We start from the raw sequence: 17,544 nt of genomic DNA on the forward strand, positions 1-17,544 counted from the left end.
ATATTCTTTCTTCTTGCTGCGTAAACAAGAAGAATAGATACAGAAGTAAGCCACTACAAGCACTGTAGTCTAACTACAATGTGTCAACACACTTTACTAGGAAGAGCCAGGTTAGTGTCAAATGCCACATATCTTCTGATTATGACAATTAGAATTTATAATACTTCTTTGCTTCTCCAAATAAGTCAGATAAGCTTTCTACCCAGAATCCACAAGAAGAAAGATGAATCATGGTATTCTTCTCAAGATTATGTTGGTCACCATTAGTCTACTTCATATAGAACTTTACTTAATGGTGAACTGACATATCAAAATGATAAAACACGATATTCTTTGGAGCCAGTAGTTTGGAGCAGAAAAACTCAAAAAACAACACACACACACACACACACACACACACACACACACACACACACAGCTTACATAGCTCCATGGGGTGGGGGCTTCAATATTCAGGTAACGTAAAAAAAGACAAAGCGCAAATCAGGTGAAATAATTAAAGGATAGTAAGAACCTATCTATAAATTAGATATCAGATTCCACATTGTTTTAGAAAGTTGGCTCTCATCTCAGTGTGAACTGTAATGATTTCAAGATCAAAGCAATAAGCACATGAAACTAAATAAGCATTAAATTTGAAGAAATTATGGCATTCAGATGGACAATATTTACAGGAAGAAAAATTCTTGGGTAAACAAAGAAACAGTAACAAGGTAACCAACTCAGAAATCTGCTCAAGTACCCTGTCCATGAAAATCACAATTAGTTTACCCAGGCCTTGCCCTTCCCCTACCTATCCTCCACAACTTTCCCATTCACCATTTCTCTACACCTCTTTCAGGATACAGGGGATGGGCTTAAAAAGGTATAAATCTACCAATATATACTGCCTGACTTGTCCAGTTTGGGGGGGGGGGGGGGCACCATGAAAAGATGGTAAAACTACAATAAAACTTTTTTTTAGTACTAGTAATTTTTTTAATCTTTAATGTTTTATTTTTGAGAGAGACAGAGACAGAGACAGAGAAACAGAACTCCAGCAGGGGAGGGGCAGAGACAGAGGGACACACAGAATCCGAAGAAGGATCCCTGCTCTGAGCTGTCAGCACAGAGCCCGATGTGGGGCTCGAACCCATGAGCCTCAAGATCATGACCTGAACCAAAGTCGGATGTTTAACTGACTGAGCCACCTAGGTGCCCCTACTACTAGTAAATTTTATTTAACTGGGTTAACCTTGTTTTGACTGACTGACTGACTGAAGAATGTGGACAATAGAGATCTGCCACAAGGAAATTACAAGATTATGGATTTGTCGTAATGTCTGATACAATATTGACCCAAAAAGGAGAATTTTCACAACTGGAGCTAATTAAAAGGTCATAGTATTTGTTATCATGAGACTGTAGTCAACATGGTTGGAAAGAAGCTAGACAGAACATTCCATTTAATATCCACTTTGCGAGTAGTTGTTAACTCCTTGAAAGATCTTCAGGCCAAGTGATATCAATGTGATAGGAGCATGCTGTGTCTAAAAATATGAGAAACATGCAGCTCCCAACATAGCACAGGGCAATTTACCATTATAAATATTCTTAGTTAATGCTTCTGTATAGAAACCAGTAGATATTTGCAAATTCATTTTCAGGTCACTGAAAACAAAACCCAGAAACCCTTTTTTTTCTTTCATCCATGTGTTGAAAACAAACTTAGAACTATTCTCTAAAATAGGATCATATTTCACTCAAATACTAGCCAATTAAAAACAAGCAAGACCCACTTGACTGATATATACTATTGTTTATGTTAGATTTTTAGCCACTTAACATTACATTAAGAAAGACTGGAAAGTTTAAGAATTAATGGACTCTAACCAATAAGTCTCAGCAGCAGAGTTAGCCAAAAACATTTTTACTAGGCCCAAATGAGGTATCTTTCATTCATTAATACAGAACCACAGGGCATGCTTAGACATCAGAGGCTCAATGATCTAAAAAGAGTTCCTAGGGAAACAAAAAACTTTCCATTTTCATTCTGTAACTGCTCCTTAATGACAGAAAGTATTCTTTCTTTTTTTGGCATTCTCTTTTCTCTCTACCTCAGGACATATTTACAGATGCACTGGCTGCTTTACAGACATGCTAAAAGTTCTTGCTGCGGTTGATCAAAGTTGGAATGCCTGAGGAAATTACTCAACTTAGACAGCCCGGAATTATATCTAGCCAAATAGTTACAGTGCTCTACTTTTAACATGTGTTAAAGTAATATTTTAGCTATCCTGGATGTAAGTTGAGAGAACATTTGTTTGCATCACACTCTGTGAACATTTGAGTCAAATATAGTATGTTGAATACCCAGTTTTAGCATCTGCGACAGTTCATTTTTTTAACTATTCAATAACACAAAAGACAACATATTTTATGTTGGGAGAAAAAAAACCTTCACACACAACAGCGTATGTATTAGGAACTAAGACTTTTTATGATCTTCTTGAAATATCCAAACTCTTCTGGAAATGTCAGAATAAATACAACAAATGTTTGATACTTGTTCATTAGAGCATTTGTTGATCTGGCATACAGTATTCTGTCAAAAAATAGGACCATGTTTTTCTCTAATTTATTACAAAAAACATTTTAATAAAAAGCACTGCAGATCTTTATGAATCTCCTTTCTATTATTAATCTGACTAATTTGCAAATAAACATATATCATAATTAATTAAGTAGAAAAAGGACATCACAGCAATTTACTTTCATGTTTTTTTTTTAATTGAAGGCCACAGAATTGCAGTACAAAGAGTTACTTGTCAAACACAACACAGATCTCTAAAATAAAATATTGGCTCCAATATACTTGCACATCTGAAATAGTTTTAAACTTTGTTTTAGTTGGATTCTTTACGATGTCCAGGAAGAGGTTAGCACACACAGTACCTGAAATTGTCCTTTCCACAAGAGGTACAATAGAAAAGACAAATGTAGCTGTTTCTCTAGTAGAGCCAAATTTGGCATCCACATACACTTCCTTTCAAAAGGGTATAAATAATTATACCTTTTAACCATGTTGACAATAATATGGAAATATCACTCAAAAAGAATCTAACAGACCATGGAATTACAGTAACTTAAACCATCCTTCTATCAAATGCGAGGTGAGGACATGGTAAGAATTGGAAGGGAGAAAGAAGTATTACTAACTTAATAAGTAGTAACTTATAATGCTTCTTTTTATTACAAAGACTTCCAGCACACTAGAAAATGTTAACATCTGCATGTACTCCAAGAGAAGAAAACATAAATAAATGCCTCACCCTGAATCTTCTAAGAAGCCTAACAAGTGTTAACAGCGTTGATGTCCTATGTTATAGTATAAGCATGTCATGAACTGCCAGGAAATGTGTGTACCATGAAGGAGGTTAGACCCTGAGTGAGAATGACTACCAGTAAAAACTCCCTGGCAGTGGTAATGACCAAAGAACTTTCATCAACTGGAATGCCTAGAATTCAATTTTAAGCTGTTTGCTCTGCTAGAGTGCGATGCAATCCTGCATCATTCTAGCATTTAGGTAAAGCCTACTATACACATAAAAACTAGACAGACAGAAAATGAATCAAAGAAAATTGAAGCAATATTTTGTTCTACTTTGGAGCAGGAGTTAGGATGTTATCTTGATTGGATTCCTAAAAATCATGTAACTTAAGTTTCTTCCTCATTCCTTTCCAGATTCTAAATAAAAGCCAGGTCTGAGAAAATGGGCAAAAATTTAAAATCAAAGGGCAGTCTTACAGATTGACCTGCATGATATCAGCCCATGATTTTGCTGAACACAGAAAAAGCTTCTTAGCCCAGAAATTACAAAAAAATAAAAAAATTTTTTAAATAAAACAAAAAAATACAGTAGATATTCAATTATAAAACTGATGCCCCAAATGCACAAGCACATGCACACACACACACACACACACACACACACACACACAAAATGATTCAATAATCACTACACTATAAATCTAAGGGCCAATGAATCTGATAACTCTATTAATACAGGACAAGAAGATATTTTACACTCAATTCATAAGTCTAAATTGCTTTCACACAGCCAAAATACAGATTACCACCAATTCCACCATTCCACCAAATGTGGCTTTAATATATAAAAGTATTGTAGTATGTTCGGAGAAGAACAATTCCAAGAGCAAACTGAAGGTTCATTCATAAAGCTACATGCTCCTCGGGAACTGCTAAGTCTGGTCTTGGACCGTATCTTCTACTAGATTTAGCCAATATGAATACATCTGATAAGGTCACACAACTCATCAAGAAATGGCTAGAAAAAAAGTGAAAAATGTTTCATGTTCCCATCAGTACAAAGTAAAACACAACAAGCTCTGTACTTCAGTGTTCTGACTTCACCAAAAACTAATACATGGTTTTGATGCAGTGCAAAATTAATTTAGAATGTAATAAGTGACTCAGTCTTCTTATTGTTCTAAAAAAATTTAAAGGAAAAAAAATCACTGCTTGTCCATTAAGCAGGTACTTTGTGCTAGAGAGCACATTTAATTTCTAGGGTCTTACAAAAAGAACAGATAGATGTACCTATTGTGTAAACACAAACAGTAAGTTACAAGTTGCCCCTTAGTATTAAAGGCAAGAATCAGCATCAGTACTCAAAAGTGTTTTAAAAAGAGCGTAACTTACTTTTACTGTCCCAGGCTAACTGGGCTCTGTCTGGTGCTTCTTTGTCTGCACATGGCCACCCACAGCCTGTCTTCTAATTAAATCAATGCTCTAGCAGCAGAACAAGCAAACAAGTTGCCTCCCATCTGCGTACAGCTCCTCAGGACACATTTCCCTTGGTCAGAAGGTGGAAATTCTTGGGAGAGGTGATTTTCTCTGCCTCTTCACAAGAAGAACATGGACACTTGGCTGGATGCAACTCCATGAAGTGTAACTGTGTATGTACACCTCAAAAAATAAAACAAAAAAAAAAAATGCAGAGAAACATAAAGACTCTATAAACAGCTGGAATACACAGAAATACTGAAGCACCACTGGAAATAATGCTAAACAGACAGGCAAATGGGGTAGTTGACTGAAATAATCAATGATACTAAGTTGGAAAAAAAAAAGGAAAAAGAGCATCTAAAGTCAAAACTCAAATTTTATGCAATGAAAACGGGTTAAGTACTACAAAGGAAAAGAAGTAAAACTCTGCTTCAAGGGGTGCCTAGGTGGCTCAGTCGGTTAAGCATCTGACTCTTGATTTCTGCTCAGGTCGTTGTTTCCTGGGTTCAAGTCCCGCATCAGGCTCTGGGCTGACAACGCAGAGTTTGCTTGGGATTCTCTTTCTTCCTCTCTCTCTGCCTCTCCCCCCCCCACCTCAAAAATAAACACTTTAAAAATGAAAACAAAAAACTCTTTGCTTCAAATATATAAACACAGATCCTCCCCATATTATAGAGAATAAAAGATATTTTCAATTGAAGAGAAAAATGAGACTTTCAAGAGTGTTAAGGTCTAAAATTGGACTCATCAGTCACATTATGGTTAATGGACACTTGTGTATTTGTGAGCTAAATGCATCAAACTGTCTTTCCAATGTGTTCAGCGCAGCCCCTTGGGGGAGAGGAGGGGCGGAGGAAGCAAGGAACCACTGAAATACTCAGCTACCCTCTGCTTATGAAAAGATGATTTCTGCAAAACAGAAAATGTTCAGAAAATTGGAGATGCTTATTTATTTGCATACTTTTCTAACCTCCCAAATAAACAGAAATGCCTATAAAGCAAACCCCTATTTATTTGCAACAACAACAACAAAAAACAAACACTGAAGTTGGGTAGGAGGCAAGATGTGGTTAAGTGTCTACTCACAAAAACACCACAAGCAAACTTGCAAACAGGTTTGTTGAGAGAAAGTGAGGTATATCAGCGCTTCCCATATGTTTCCTTCCATCTTAGATATACCCATATGCCATGAGCAATCCATACCATCTCCATGACCACTAAGCATTTCAAGGACAGGCAAGCCTTAGGTGCTCTCTCTCCCAGTGGCATATAGACAATTCCAGCCCAAGAGAAGGGGGTGTGGCCTAATCCTGCAGCTGCCCAGAGGCCTGGACCAGGGTACCAACAACAGACTAGTACACAATGATGACCTTCTGGAGATCCCTGCTTTAAAGAAATGCATGCAGAGCTGGCTCTGGGTATAAGAGGATGTAGAGACAGATAAATGTGTAACAATATTATATGTAATAATATAAGTATATAATAATGTAAATACTTTTTTCTCTCTCACACCCTAAACTATCAGCCATCTGGATAAGAAGTTACTTCTTAAAGAATTTTCCTAGAGTTTATAAGCAAGCATTATATTGGATTATATAGAGACCAAAGACAATAGACTGTTTGAGGCAGACAGATATGAAAATATGTGCCCAATATAATGTGCTCTTTAAATGCTAAAACATTTGAACAATAAACTAGCTTCAACCATGAACTACCATCTCCTCTGACCACAGGGAGCCTTAAAGGATGAATCAAATCAAGTCAATGAAAGAACTGCAGGGTCCACTTAAAATAACATAAACTCAACAAAACATTTTCAACAAAGGAGCCTGTGCAAGTTGCCTTTCACTATATGAAATTTGAAAGCTGTATCTACCACTATGTTTAATGCACAATATTCTACCTACTAAAATAACCAGTTTTCAAAATGAATTGGCCAAAATCTCTCAAAGTCTACACCAAGATATTCAAACTCTCAGCCAGATTCATCAATAACCTCTCCAAAGTCTGTCATTCCCATATCACCTATAATTCCTTATTAGAAATTTTAAAGCTGGGTCTTAATACTTTTATAGAAAAACATCAATGTGCAAAGAGAGTTTCAGCAAGTATTTTATGAGTAGTGTGTTTTCCATCAGAATCCATGATACACTTTCTACTTTAGCAGCTGCATCATGACTCATCCAGATCTAAAGCCAATTTCCTCAAAGAAGAAATTCGCATTAGAAGCTATACCATGTGAAATGTGCCAATTACGGTCTAGAATTTACAATCCACTGCCACTACCTGAACCAAAACTATTCCCGAAGCGGCCATAAAAACAACTGTCTTCCAGATGCATAGCCCCAGACAGGAAGATCAAGATGCTTCATGATACCTGTCTTCTCTACTATGAGTGACATCAGAAATGTACTATCCAATAAATAGAAGTCACTTTCCCATGAGTTATAAGGATAATCTCAAAAAGCTATAAATAGCTAAATGAAACAATAGGACCAAATAAATTTAACAATAAATTAAAATATGATCTATAAACTGACATTTCCATTTCCTCCCTCACATTTTGAAGATAAACAAAATACACTTTGGTATCATATCATTTTCATTCCCAAACTGCAGAACACCTCTCAAATGGGACTGGCCACCTTCCCTCCCAAAACCCTGAAGAGAGAAGCTGGTCAGTTAAAGGCAGAAACTTATGCACTCACCTCCTCCCTTATTTAAATGATGGAAACACCCCTCTAGTGTCCAGAAGTGGTTGTCTTAGGATGACTCCACTTGTCTGTAGTGGTAGACGAGGAAAATGAAACTACACAAGGTAACCAGCTTCCAAAAAAAGCTCAAAATGATGAGTCTGGGTGGCCTGCATTAAGTGTGTATGTGTCTCTAGGTATAAACTTCTTTTATCTTGTCTCTTCCTCCCCTATGGCATGGAGTTGAGATCATTATACTTTTGACTATTTGGGTAACTGCAATTCTCATATTTTTTTTTTAAATACAAGGCCAGATATCCCTTCTAGCCAGTAAGGACCATGAAACTACTTCAGTCATTTCAGTCCACAGTGTTCAAGGAATTCAAACCGATTTCAGTATCTGCCTAAGTAGTAAAGTAACAGACAGGTTTTTAAAAGGGGGCCCTTTTTTTACTCAAAAAGTACATCCCAAAGTCAAAAAGCAAAGGTATGGCTTTGGTAATCAGGACAAGACTTAGCTTTACCAAATAGATTGATTAAACTTAAAGATAAGTAGTTACTCTCAAAGTAAACATAACACATTATAAATCAGATTCTCTGGGACTTTTCAGTAAGCTGAAAGGACTCAAAATTGTTATTTATATCTTTCTAAGTATAGAAAATATTAGAATCTGATTTTCTTGTAGCTTTCTATTGACCCAAACTATTATAATACTCCTTCAACTGAACTCTACTTGAAAACCTCACCTTGTTTAAAGGTGGTGAATCAAAGTGGCTGAAACTGCAGGGGGCAGTATAAGCACAACTTCCAATAATTCTTAAGATTTAAGAAAATTCTTCCAGCTAGCCTTAGCCTTTAAACTATTAACATATTTCAAAGACTCCACATAAAAATGATTTTTTAAAGATAATTAATTGAAATTCTTCTCCAGATTTAACAATGGGGGTTAGGGGGAGGAGTACACTACACTCACTTAGGTCAGTATTCATCCATATAACATAGTCCAGTCAAAAATAGAACAAGTTTGTTTAAAAAAGAACTTCTTATCCACACTCTTAAAAAACAGAGGTCATCATTTTAAACTATAAAGCTCACTTACTCATGAGCTACTTACTATTTCAGAATGTATCTTCAATCACTTTTAAGCATAAATAAGTAAACTCTTTAAAAGTATGATTGATTCATCACTGGAGAAAAATGTAATAAAATATTCAACATGATATAAGTATAACTTGAGAAAATTAAAGTTATTTTAAGATGAAGAGAAAAGAAAAACTTAATTTTGCTCAATTTTGTATTTACAATTGCCATTACAGTATATCCCCCAGCTACTCATTAACCTTCTTTTTCTTTCCCTGGACCCACACTGATTCCATGCACAGATTATCTCAGGACATTGTCTTATGCACAAAGGACAGTAATTTGCAATTAACAATTGAATTAAGATAGATGAAGCTTTCCTTGTGTGTGTGTGTTTTGAGTAAAGGTAAGATCTGGTAGTTAATATATCAATCTTCTTTCTTGAAGCACTTTTCTCCTTTCCTCCATGATAATTAACCTTTTCTTGACATTGTAAAAATGTGTCATTGACAGTTACCATAAATATTCACCTCATATATATCATTTCCAAAGCACTTCATAATAGCAATAATTACTAACTTTTAAGGGGTGCTTACTATGTGCCATACAATGACCTAAGTGGTTGTCACACGTTAATTCGGTTAATCTTCAGAACTCTATGAAACAGAAATTACCCCCATATTATAAATGAGAAACTGAGTCAAGGAGAATCTGTGAGGTGCCCAGGGCTAATGACTAGTAGATCTGGTATAAGATGCATCAGTCACAAGAGGAGGGAACAACATACCCCAAGTTAGATGTCTCTCTCAGGGACCACACTACAATAGAATTTGTACCCATCATATATGTTCACCTTCTTTGAATACACTTGGACCAATCTGAAGGCATTAATAGGATAGATTAAAATCCACAAAGAGTGATCAAAAGTGTAGCTCTACAACTAATCAGGGGAATAAACAGAAAACAGGGCTAAGACTTCTGGTAAACTCCTGGACAATTTTTGTAGGGAAAAGCAAGGCCTGGCATGACTGGGGAGGTGCTCTGAAATGAGGGTGTAAACAAAAGAGCCACAATCCAGTCAACTTGGGAAGACCTACTCCATTCACCTCCTACCTCAAACTCATCACTGTTTTATCTTCATATCTTATTTGATTTCCCAAGTAGTGTTCTCAACCAGAAAACTATTGGCTCACTATAATCCTCTAAATAGACTGATACAAATCTATCTATCTATCTATCTATCTATCTTCTAAAAGTTTGATCAACAAAAGTCAGTCTTCTGAAGGCCTCAATATCTCCAGGACAAATTCATCCTCAAAGTTCCAGATTATAAGAACAAGGAAACACTCAGATTGCAACAAATTATAGCAAACTTGAGAGCCTCCCCACTGAATTCCTCAATGTCTTCAGTTAACCAGAGACCAACTTAACAATCACACTGGACAAGTCACACTTCACAGAGCATAGCTTCAGGATATAGATCTAACTGTCAGGCTTATGAGGAAACTTCCCTTTCACTTTAGATACTTCTAGACAGCTGAAATTTTTTCTTCTCTAATATATTACTTTTGGGGAAGAGGAGTTAACTTCAGGAATTTTCCTACTGAACATATTAAGAAAATTTAAGTACCCAAACACCAGTAACTTTAGCATTCATGAATCTCACAGAAAGGGGGGGGGGGAGGGAGGCAGGGTTGATTTAACCAACTTTTATGTTACTAAGAGAAGTCCCCAAGGAAAATAACCTAGCAATATCACAGGGCTCTTCATAACTTTGTTAATACAGTTGGGAAACACTGGTCATATAATTGATGGTTAACTAACTCAATACTTTTATGTCATTTAAGAATAATGAACATAAACTCATAAATATTTTCAATAAAACATAGAGAAAAGAAATACCTCGAGTTCCACCAGAGCTGCAGTCACTGCATCTGTAGCAAGAGCACCAGCCTGTAGCTTTTCAATTGCCTACGAAACCAAGGGGAGAGATTATTCATTGTAAAACCACAACTTCCCAAATAGGCCCAGAAACTTTCCAAGGCCATAAAGAAGTATAGGAGACATTTAAAGTTAATAAAAATTGATCACTAGTCCCATTCTGTACCTCAAGACATAAACCACTTAGATTTAAAACAAGCAAGTGTTTATATTTAGTATAATTTATGATATAGCTCACTGATAATTCCAATTAAGACAATGAATATAATCTAGCCACTAAATGAAAAGTGCAGGCAATTTAATAAGTGGAAGGGCTTCAATCATCACAGGGCAATTCAAAATAGCCATAGATATTATCAAATTCAGTTTCGTTTAAATATCCTGATAATTCAAAGGAGGGCACTTGTGATGAGCACCGGGTGTTCTATGTAAGTGATGAATAACTAAATTCTACACCTGAACCTGATATTACACTGTATGCTAACTAACTGGAATTTACATAAAAATTTGGAGAAAGACAAAAATAAATACATAAATACCCTGATAATTTATACTTCATATTCATAATTGAATCTCAGACTTAGCTAATAACATCTTTTCCCACTGTTTTCCTCTCCACATCCCTAACTAAAAAGCAGTGACTCTCAGTCACACAAACATTTAGATGGACATATATATGTGACAAAAGCATTTTTGGTACTATAGTAGTTCCCCCTTATCCTCAATTTCAGTTACCCCCAGTCAAATGCAGTCTAGAAGATAATCCTCCTTCTAACATATCATCAAAAGGTTAACAGTAGCCTAGCGCTTACATCATCATGCTTACATTATACACCTCACTTCATCCCATCATGTAGGCATTTTATCATCTCACATCATTACAAGAAGAAGAAGGGGTAAGTACAGTACAATATGATATTTTGACAGAGAAAGACCACATTCACATAACTTTTATATACACACAGTATAACTGTTCTATTTTATTATTGTTGTTGTTAATCTCTTATTGTGCCTAATTTATAAAGTAAACTTTATCATACGTATGTATATATAGGGAAAAACAAGTACATATAGGGTTTGGTACTATCTGCAGTTCCAGGCATCCACTGGGGGTCTTGGAACATATCCCCCATAGATAAGGGCAGACCACTGTACAAAATATTGAGATAAACAAACAATGTTCTTTTGTAATATGAATTATACAGAGTAACGGCCTATAAAATCACCTTATTTCTTAAGTATAAAGGGGAGAGAGAGAAGGAAAACTGATTTCTAAATGAACAATTAAAGCTCCAATTTAGTCAACAAAAGAGAATGCTCAAAAATTAAGAGCATTAAGCTTTTAATAAGTTCATTCATTGTATAGATTGAGAAGGCTGATTATACATTCAAGATGTATTAGGATTCTAGGACTATAGTGATACAAAACATTGCAGACAATAAAAACTTACAAAATTAAAAAATAAGAAAAAATATGAAATAGTTTATGGGGCGCCTGGGTGGCGCAGTCGGTTAAGCGTCCGACTTCAGCCAGGTCACGATCTCACGGTCCGTGAGTTCGAGCCCCGCGTCAGGCTCTGGGCTGATGGCTCAGAGCCTGGAGCCTGTTTCCGATTCTGTGTCTCCCTCTCTCTCTGTCCCTCCCCCGTTCATGCTCTGTCTCTCTCTGTCCCAAAAATAAATAAACGCTGAAAAAAAAAAAATTTTTTTTTAAAAAAAAGAAATAGTTTAGAGAACTTCTAGCTTCATTATAAATTTAAAAAACGATAAAATCCCTATAACAAAATTTTCTTACTTATGGGATTTCATTAATGACTCATAATCTTTCTTTTCAATGGTATTTAAATATAAACGAAAAGAGCAGGGAGAGACCCAAATTTACTCGATATATAATATCCATTAACATTGTATTTGCATAAAAAGTAATGGATGCTTTGCCAGTAAGAGTATACAGTCAAGATCAAAATAAAAACAAACAATATTACTTCTGAGTCCATTCCTGCATCCAAATTAAGTATTCAACAATTTAGCAAAACCTCAAAAACCAAAGAGAAAAAAAAGCACAACCGAGAACAAGGGCAAAGCTAAACTCAGGAATGACAATGAATTTGCTATGATACAAACTACATAATGAAAAACAGAAGGAAAAAGTACAGGATAATCTCCCTAAGAAAGTACCCATTTTAATTTTTTATTACTTATTTTCTTCTCTTCACTGAAAGATACACTGGCTGCCTTTGAAATGTTTTCCCTACTCCTTCAATGGAGCTCAATGCCTTTGCAAAGATTAAAAGATATATGATTATGTGCCCACATTTCCAAAAATACAGACTTTAATCTGGGAAAGGGAGGGAAAGATCTAAGCATCATTTGGAGAATAAAAAATACAAACAAAACAAAACAAAAGACCCCGCAAATATGAGCAAAATAATTTCATGGTCCAAACTAAAGACTCTCTTCTAAGTCAAACCTTAAAATTTTGAATTTCAAGGTAAAGCTGCTTGCTGGTCAAAACTGAAATGTTTCCATCATACACACTCTGTTCATACCTTCTGACAAGCTCGTTTGCATACATGTTTATATTCCTTGGCTTTGGACTCAGAATGATAACCCGCACCTGTAGTGGAAAAAAACAACCGATTGCTAGTCATCATTAAAATATCAGAGATTTTGCTTATATTATATACATAGTTCATACAAACTAATGCTCCCTTGGTGACAATAAAAGTATTATCCTACATGTATGGAGTTTTCAAAATCTAATCGCCTCCTTCTCTACCATAGCCTTTTTAATGCCATGCCTTACCTTCTTTTTCAAAGGCTATTTTCCTGACAGAGGCACTAAAAATAGCTCATATCCCCAAAGGGACTCCACCAAGATCATCTCCTTTCAAAAACCTCTCTCCAAAGTCAGGTTTTTTGTTTTTTTTTTGTTTTGTTTTTTTTTGGTCTGGAGTTGATAACCCAGGAGGTGTCAGGGACAGAGTCCCTTCACTTTCCTTTCTGTTGACCTTTAGAAAGCCCCTGCCATTTGGCAAATAACTGCTCAGAATCCTGAATCCTTAAAAATAACCAGAAAACTAGGTAGTTTCTACATAACATTTGAAGTTATTTCCCACAACCACCAAAATACCATCACTGCTATCCAAACTTTTTACACCCTCTCACTGCTGGACTGTAGCTCAGGGTGTCTCTGAAACCTCAGTGACAGCACATTCATGTGTGTCTATAAGAAATCCTGGTGTCCCTGTCTCTTAAACACCCAGCAACCTACTCAAGAGAATGGCTCTGAAATGTGTTGCCCTAAGAGGGTGAATACTTGCTTAGTTAGGGACTTGAGAATAATATAAATAAGAAAGAAACCAAGACAAGGGCCCTGAAACTCTCTTGATGATTAGGCTTCTAAACAAAGTTCTTTAACAGAGAACTCTGAATCACTCCCCCCAACTCCCCTGAACCAAGGCCCTACAGGGGTCCAACATAAAGAAGGTTAAGAACTGCATTTCTAAGCCTCAGGGCTGTTCATGTAGGCCTACAGACTCTAACACAAACCTAACCCACCTTTCCTCAAGTCAGAGAAAAAACTAGCCCATGAAACTATCAATCAGGGACCCAGAAGAGCAGAAAAGATGCAAAACCAACAGGAATCCATACACCCAAATTCTAACCCTATTTCTCAAGAGAACTTCAAAACTTCATAGAGCCTATGCCAATATTGAACAGGCCTCTTTTCATGCTTCTCTAACAGGTCTGTCGCCTTAGATCTAGGGGCCTCAATCTTTCAGCAGTATTTCCCAAATCATGGGACACTATTGCTAAATAAATAACTTTAGTGTATGGATGACAGTTTTAATAGGATTAACATACAACTCCCCTTTGAATAAGGGAAAAGTCTCAGCATGGCCACAATACATCTTTAATATCTGGTTAACATTTGCTAATTTCTCTATTTAACAAAGGAAAGGTAGGCTCAGGATCTAAGCCACAGACATGCAACAGGATTTAGCTAAAATTTAATTACACTGGTTTGGTTATTTACACTGTAAATTACACTGTATTTAAAGTTATTTTTGGGGCGCCTGGGTGGCTCAGTTGGTTGAGCGTCCAACTTTGGCTCAGGTCATGATCTCGCGGTCTGTGAGTTCGAGCCCGGCGTCAGGCTCTGTGCTGACAGCTCAGAGCCTGGAGCCTGTTTCAGATTCTGTGTCTCCCTCTCTCTCTGCCCCTCCCCAGCTCATGCTCTGTCTCTATCTCAAAAATAAATAAACCTTAAAAAAAATTTTTTTAAGTTATTTTCTTCTCATGCAAGTGATACTGACATTTCATTTGAGTAAAGATAAGTTTCAGCTTTAAAGTTTTAAGGTAAAAAGTGTTCAGCCTTTTGATATTAGGTAAACAGTATAGGTAGTATACAGACTAGGAAAAATCAAGAATCTAAGACTCAAATGACTAAAATCTGGGCAAGTCTCCTCTAGTGGGGGGGGGGGGAAAGCTTTAAGATCTCTACAATGGATAAGGAATTGAAATTTCGTCCCTTAAATGTGCAAAATATATATTTCTCCATGGTCAGTCTATCTGACCTTCTAATGGTTTAGAAAAAGAGTCACTCTAATCCACATAATTTCCGCCTATTACTGCTGGCCCTAACACCAACTTATCTAAGATATCTAAGAGCCATTCCCATCCAGTGAGTAAAAGAAGAGGGACATTACCATGACAGTCATAAAAAGCAATGCTTTCCAACTAATCAAAAGCTCTATGTTGTTGCTTGTCAAAAATTTTAAACCTTTCTTGTATGTTTGTCACATACTCATTCTAAATAAAATAACACTGGGTACCAGTGCACCAGCAACATTATAGTAGGAAGAGCCCCGGACTAGGAGTCTGAAGGCAGGCATTTCTGGTCCCAAGTCTACTTCTAACTGGGTTATTTCTAAAATTTACCTCATTTCTTTGTAAAAATCTTTTGAAAGAAAAGCAAATTGAACCTGGGTTTCTTAGATTCTCCTGGATTAGATTCTGTAAGACTCCCCAAGTTATCTAGTCTAGATATAGACAAAGTTTAATGACCAGGCAGGACACCAGTTTGGCAAGAAAAAACAATTCTACTCCTCACCCCATATCAAAGTTAATCTTGATCCCACCCTGTTTGACTGTCTGGGGATAGTTAAAAGGAGATCCAGCCATTCCTTCTCCCTTCACAGAAGTCATGCATTTTAGATAAATGCAGGCAAATAAAAATGACTAAAGGAAAAAAAAAAAAAAAAAAAAAAAAAGCCTGCTGAGAGCAGAGCTGCCCTGCTCTGAAATCCAAAATCCTCAATGAGTGGGGACCCAGGAGTTGAACTTCACTGTGTCTGTCCCCCAGATCCTCTGAAGTAGAGATTATGGGCTGATGTATTACCAAAAGCACTAGACTGGGACTAAGGGTCCACATAAGGGTTTCTCAACCTGGCTCTAGTGCAAACTAGCCGTGAGGCTGGAGCTACTTAATCTCTCTTCCTCATTTTTAGTATTAAGGCAAACTAACTCCATGATCGTATAATTCTATTCTAAAAAGGCCACAACTCAATATGGGGTCAGTAAAATTTCTCAGTAGCATTATTTTTAAAAACAGAAACTAGAGTTTAAGAAATGACTTTGGGGCACCTGAGTGGCTCAGTTGGTTAAGCATCCGACTCTTGGTTTCAACTCAGGTCATGATATTGCACTTTCGTGGGTTCAAGCCCCATATCGGGCTGTGCACTGGCAGTGTGGAGCCTGCTTAGGATTCTTTCTCTTCATCTCTCTCTGCACCTGCCCCACTCACACTGTCTCTCTCAAAATAAATAAATAAACTAAAAAAAAAATTACTTTGTCTGATTCTAACACTACTTAATTATACCTATTACATATAGGGGGTGAAAGTAAGTAACAGGGTAGAGAAGTAAAGAAGACATAAGAAGAGCTGTCAGTATAAGATCTTCCAAGTAGGGAATAGGAGAGGCCTGTATTGAAGTCACTCTTTGGTTCCAACTCCTCTCTGGCAGTTTGCCTCCTCCAGATGTGAAATTCAATTCTCAGTGTACTTCAAGGCAAGAAAAAAAAAATCAACATTATTTTCATCTTCCGACTCACCCACTTAGAGCTTACCTGCATGTACCAACACAAAGCCCCCTCGCTTCTCCTTATGGGATTGCTTTGTTTCCAACTCTTTGACTGTTATTTTAGCAGCCGAAACCTGAGATGATCTGGAAGGCAGCCCTTCTCCAGAACTCATCCCCTTCTCCATGGTCATTCTCTGAGATTACCATCTTCTATTGGGGAAAGTGCATACTTCCATCCAAAAGTAATTGCAGGAGAAGAATTACCCTAAAGAAAAACAGCCAAAGATGGTATACATTTCCCTCTCTAACACAAACATAACTTATACAAATATGTGCAAAGATAACTTTCCAGAAACCTAATTTTAAAGTCATTTAACTGGATAATACAAAGAATATGAAAAGGTAAGATTTAAATCTCTGTCCACAGACAGTACTTGCTTGAAGTCATATAAACAAAAGAACTGTTGAAAAAAGACTTCCTACTGAGTCTAAAGATATTTTATCTTTAACTGCATATACACTGTAGAAAACCTCAATATAACTTAAATATGACTTTCTACTCCCTCCAAACCAAATACTAATAATCTCTGGGACATTGTAGAATCAAAGATGGTGCCTTGATATAAAGCCCAGGTCGCAGCTTACTTTTTTCACCAGCTTTATTGCGATATAACTGACATATAACATTATGTAAATTGGCGTACAAAATGATTTGACACACACACATACTGTGAAATGATCACCACAATAATATCAGTTAACATGTCCATCACCTCACATAATTAGTTTTTTGTGTGATGCGAAAATTTAAGATCTATAAATTGCTGCTTAAAGATATGAAGCAACGGATTCGCACTTGCCTGTGAAGAACTTAAGACAAACAGTACAATGCTCCACAGCTTGACTGTAAAACATAAATGCTAACAAAATTGTAAGACCAAACCAAGAAATGAA

General features: G+C 36.5%; 1 protein-coding gene across 10 annotated transcripts in view; it reads right to left on the bottom strand.

Moving 5' to 3' along the window:
- Window positions 1–17,544, bottom strand: part of TASP1 (taspase 1) — a 310,802-nt gene that overhangs the window by 284,147 nt on the left and 9,111 nt on the right. For 9 of the 10 annotated variants that reach the window (XR_008417792.1, XR_008417793.1, XR_002083857.2 and 6 more), the window contains exons 2-4: window positions 16,637–16,855; window positions 13,054–13,121; window positions 10,466–10,534 (exon numbers count right to left, since the gene is read on the bottom strand). Coding sequence is in view for 6 of the 10 variants with exons in the window: in XM_053890441.1 (XP_053746416.1) it covers window positions 10,466–10,534; window positions 13,054–13,121; window positions 16,637–16,781 (282 nt within the window). In the remaining 4 variants the exon portion in view is untranslated. Of the gene's footprint in view, window positions 1–4,702; window positions 4,970–10,465; window positions 10,535–13,053; window positions 13,122–16,636; window positions 16,856–17,544 lie in introns of those variants that run through there. The other variant, XM_053890442.1, reaches the window with a different exon arrangement.

The sequence above is a fragment of the Panthera pardus genome, unplaced genomic scaffold (genome assembly GCF_024362965.1).
Source record: "Panthera pardus isolate Hobbes unplaced genomic scaffold, ASM2436296v1 HiC_scaffold_25, whole genome shotgun sequence".
Lineage (NCBI taxonomy): Eukaryota > Metazoa > Chordata > Mammalia > Carnivora > Felidae > Panthera > Panthera pardus.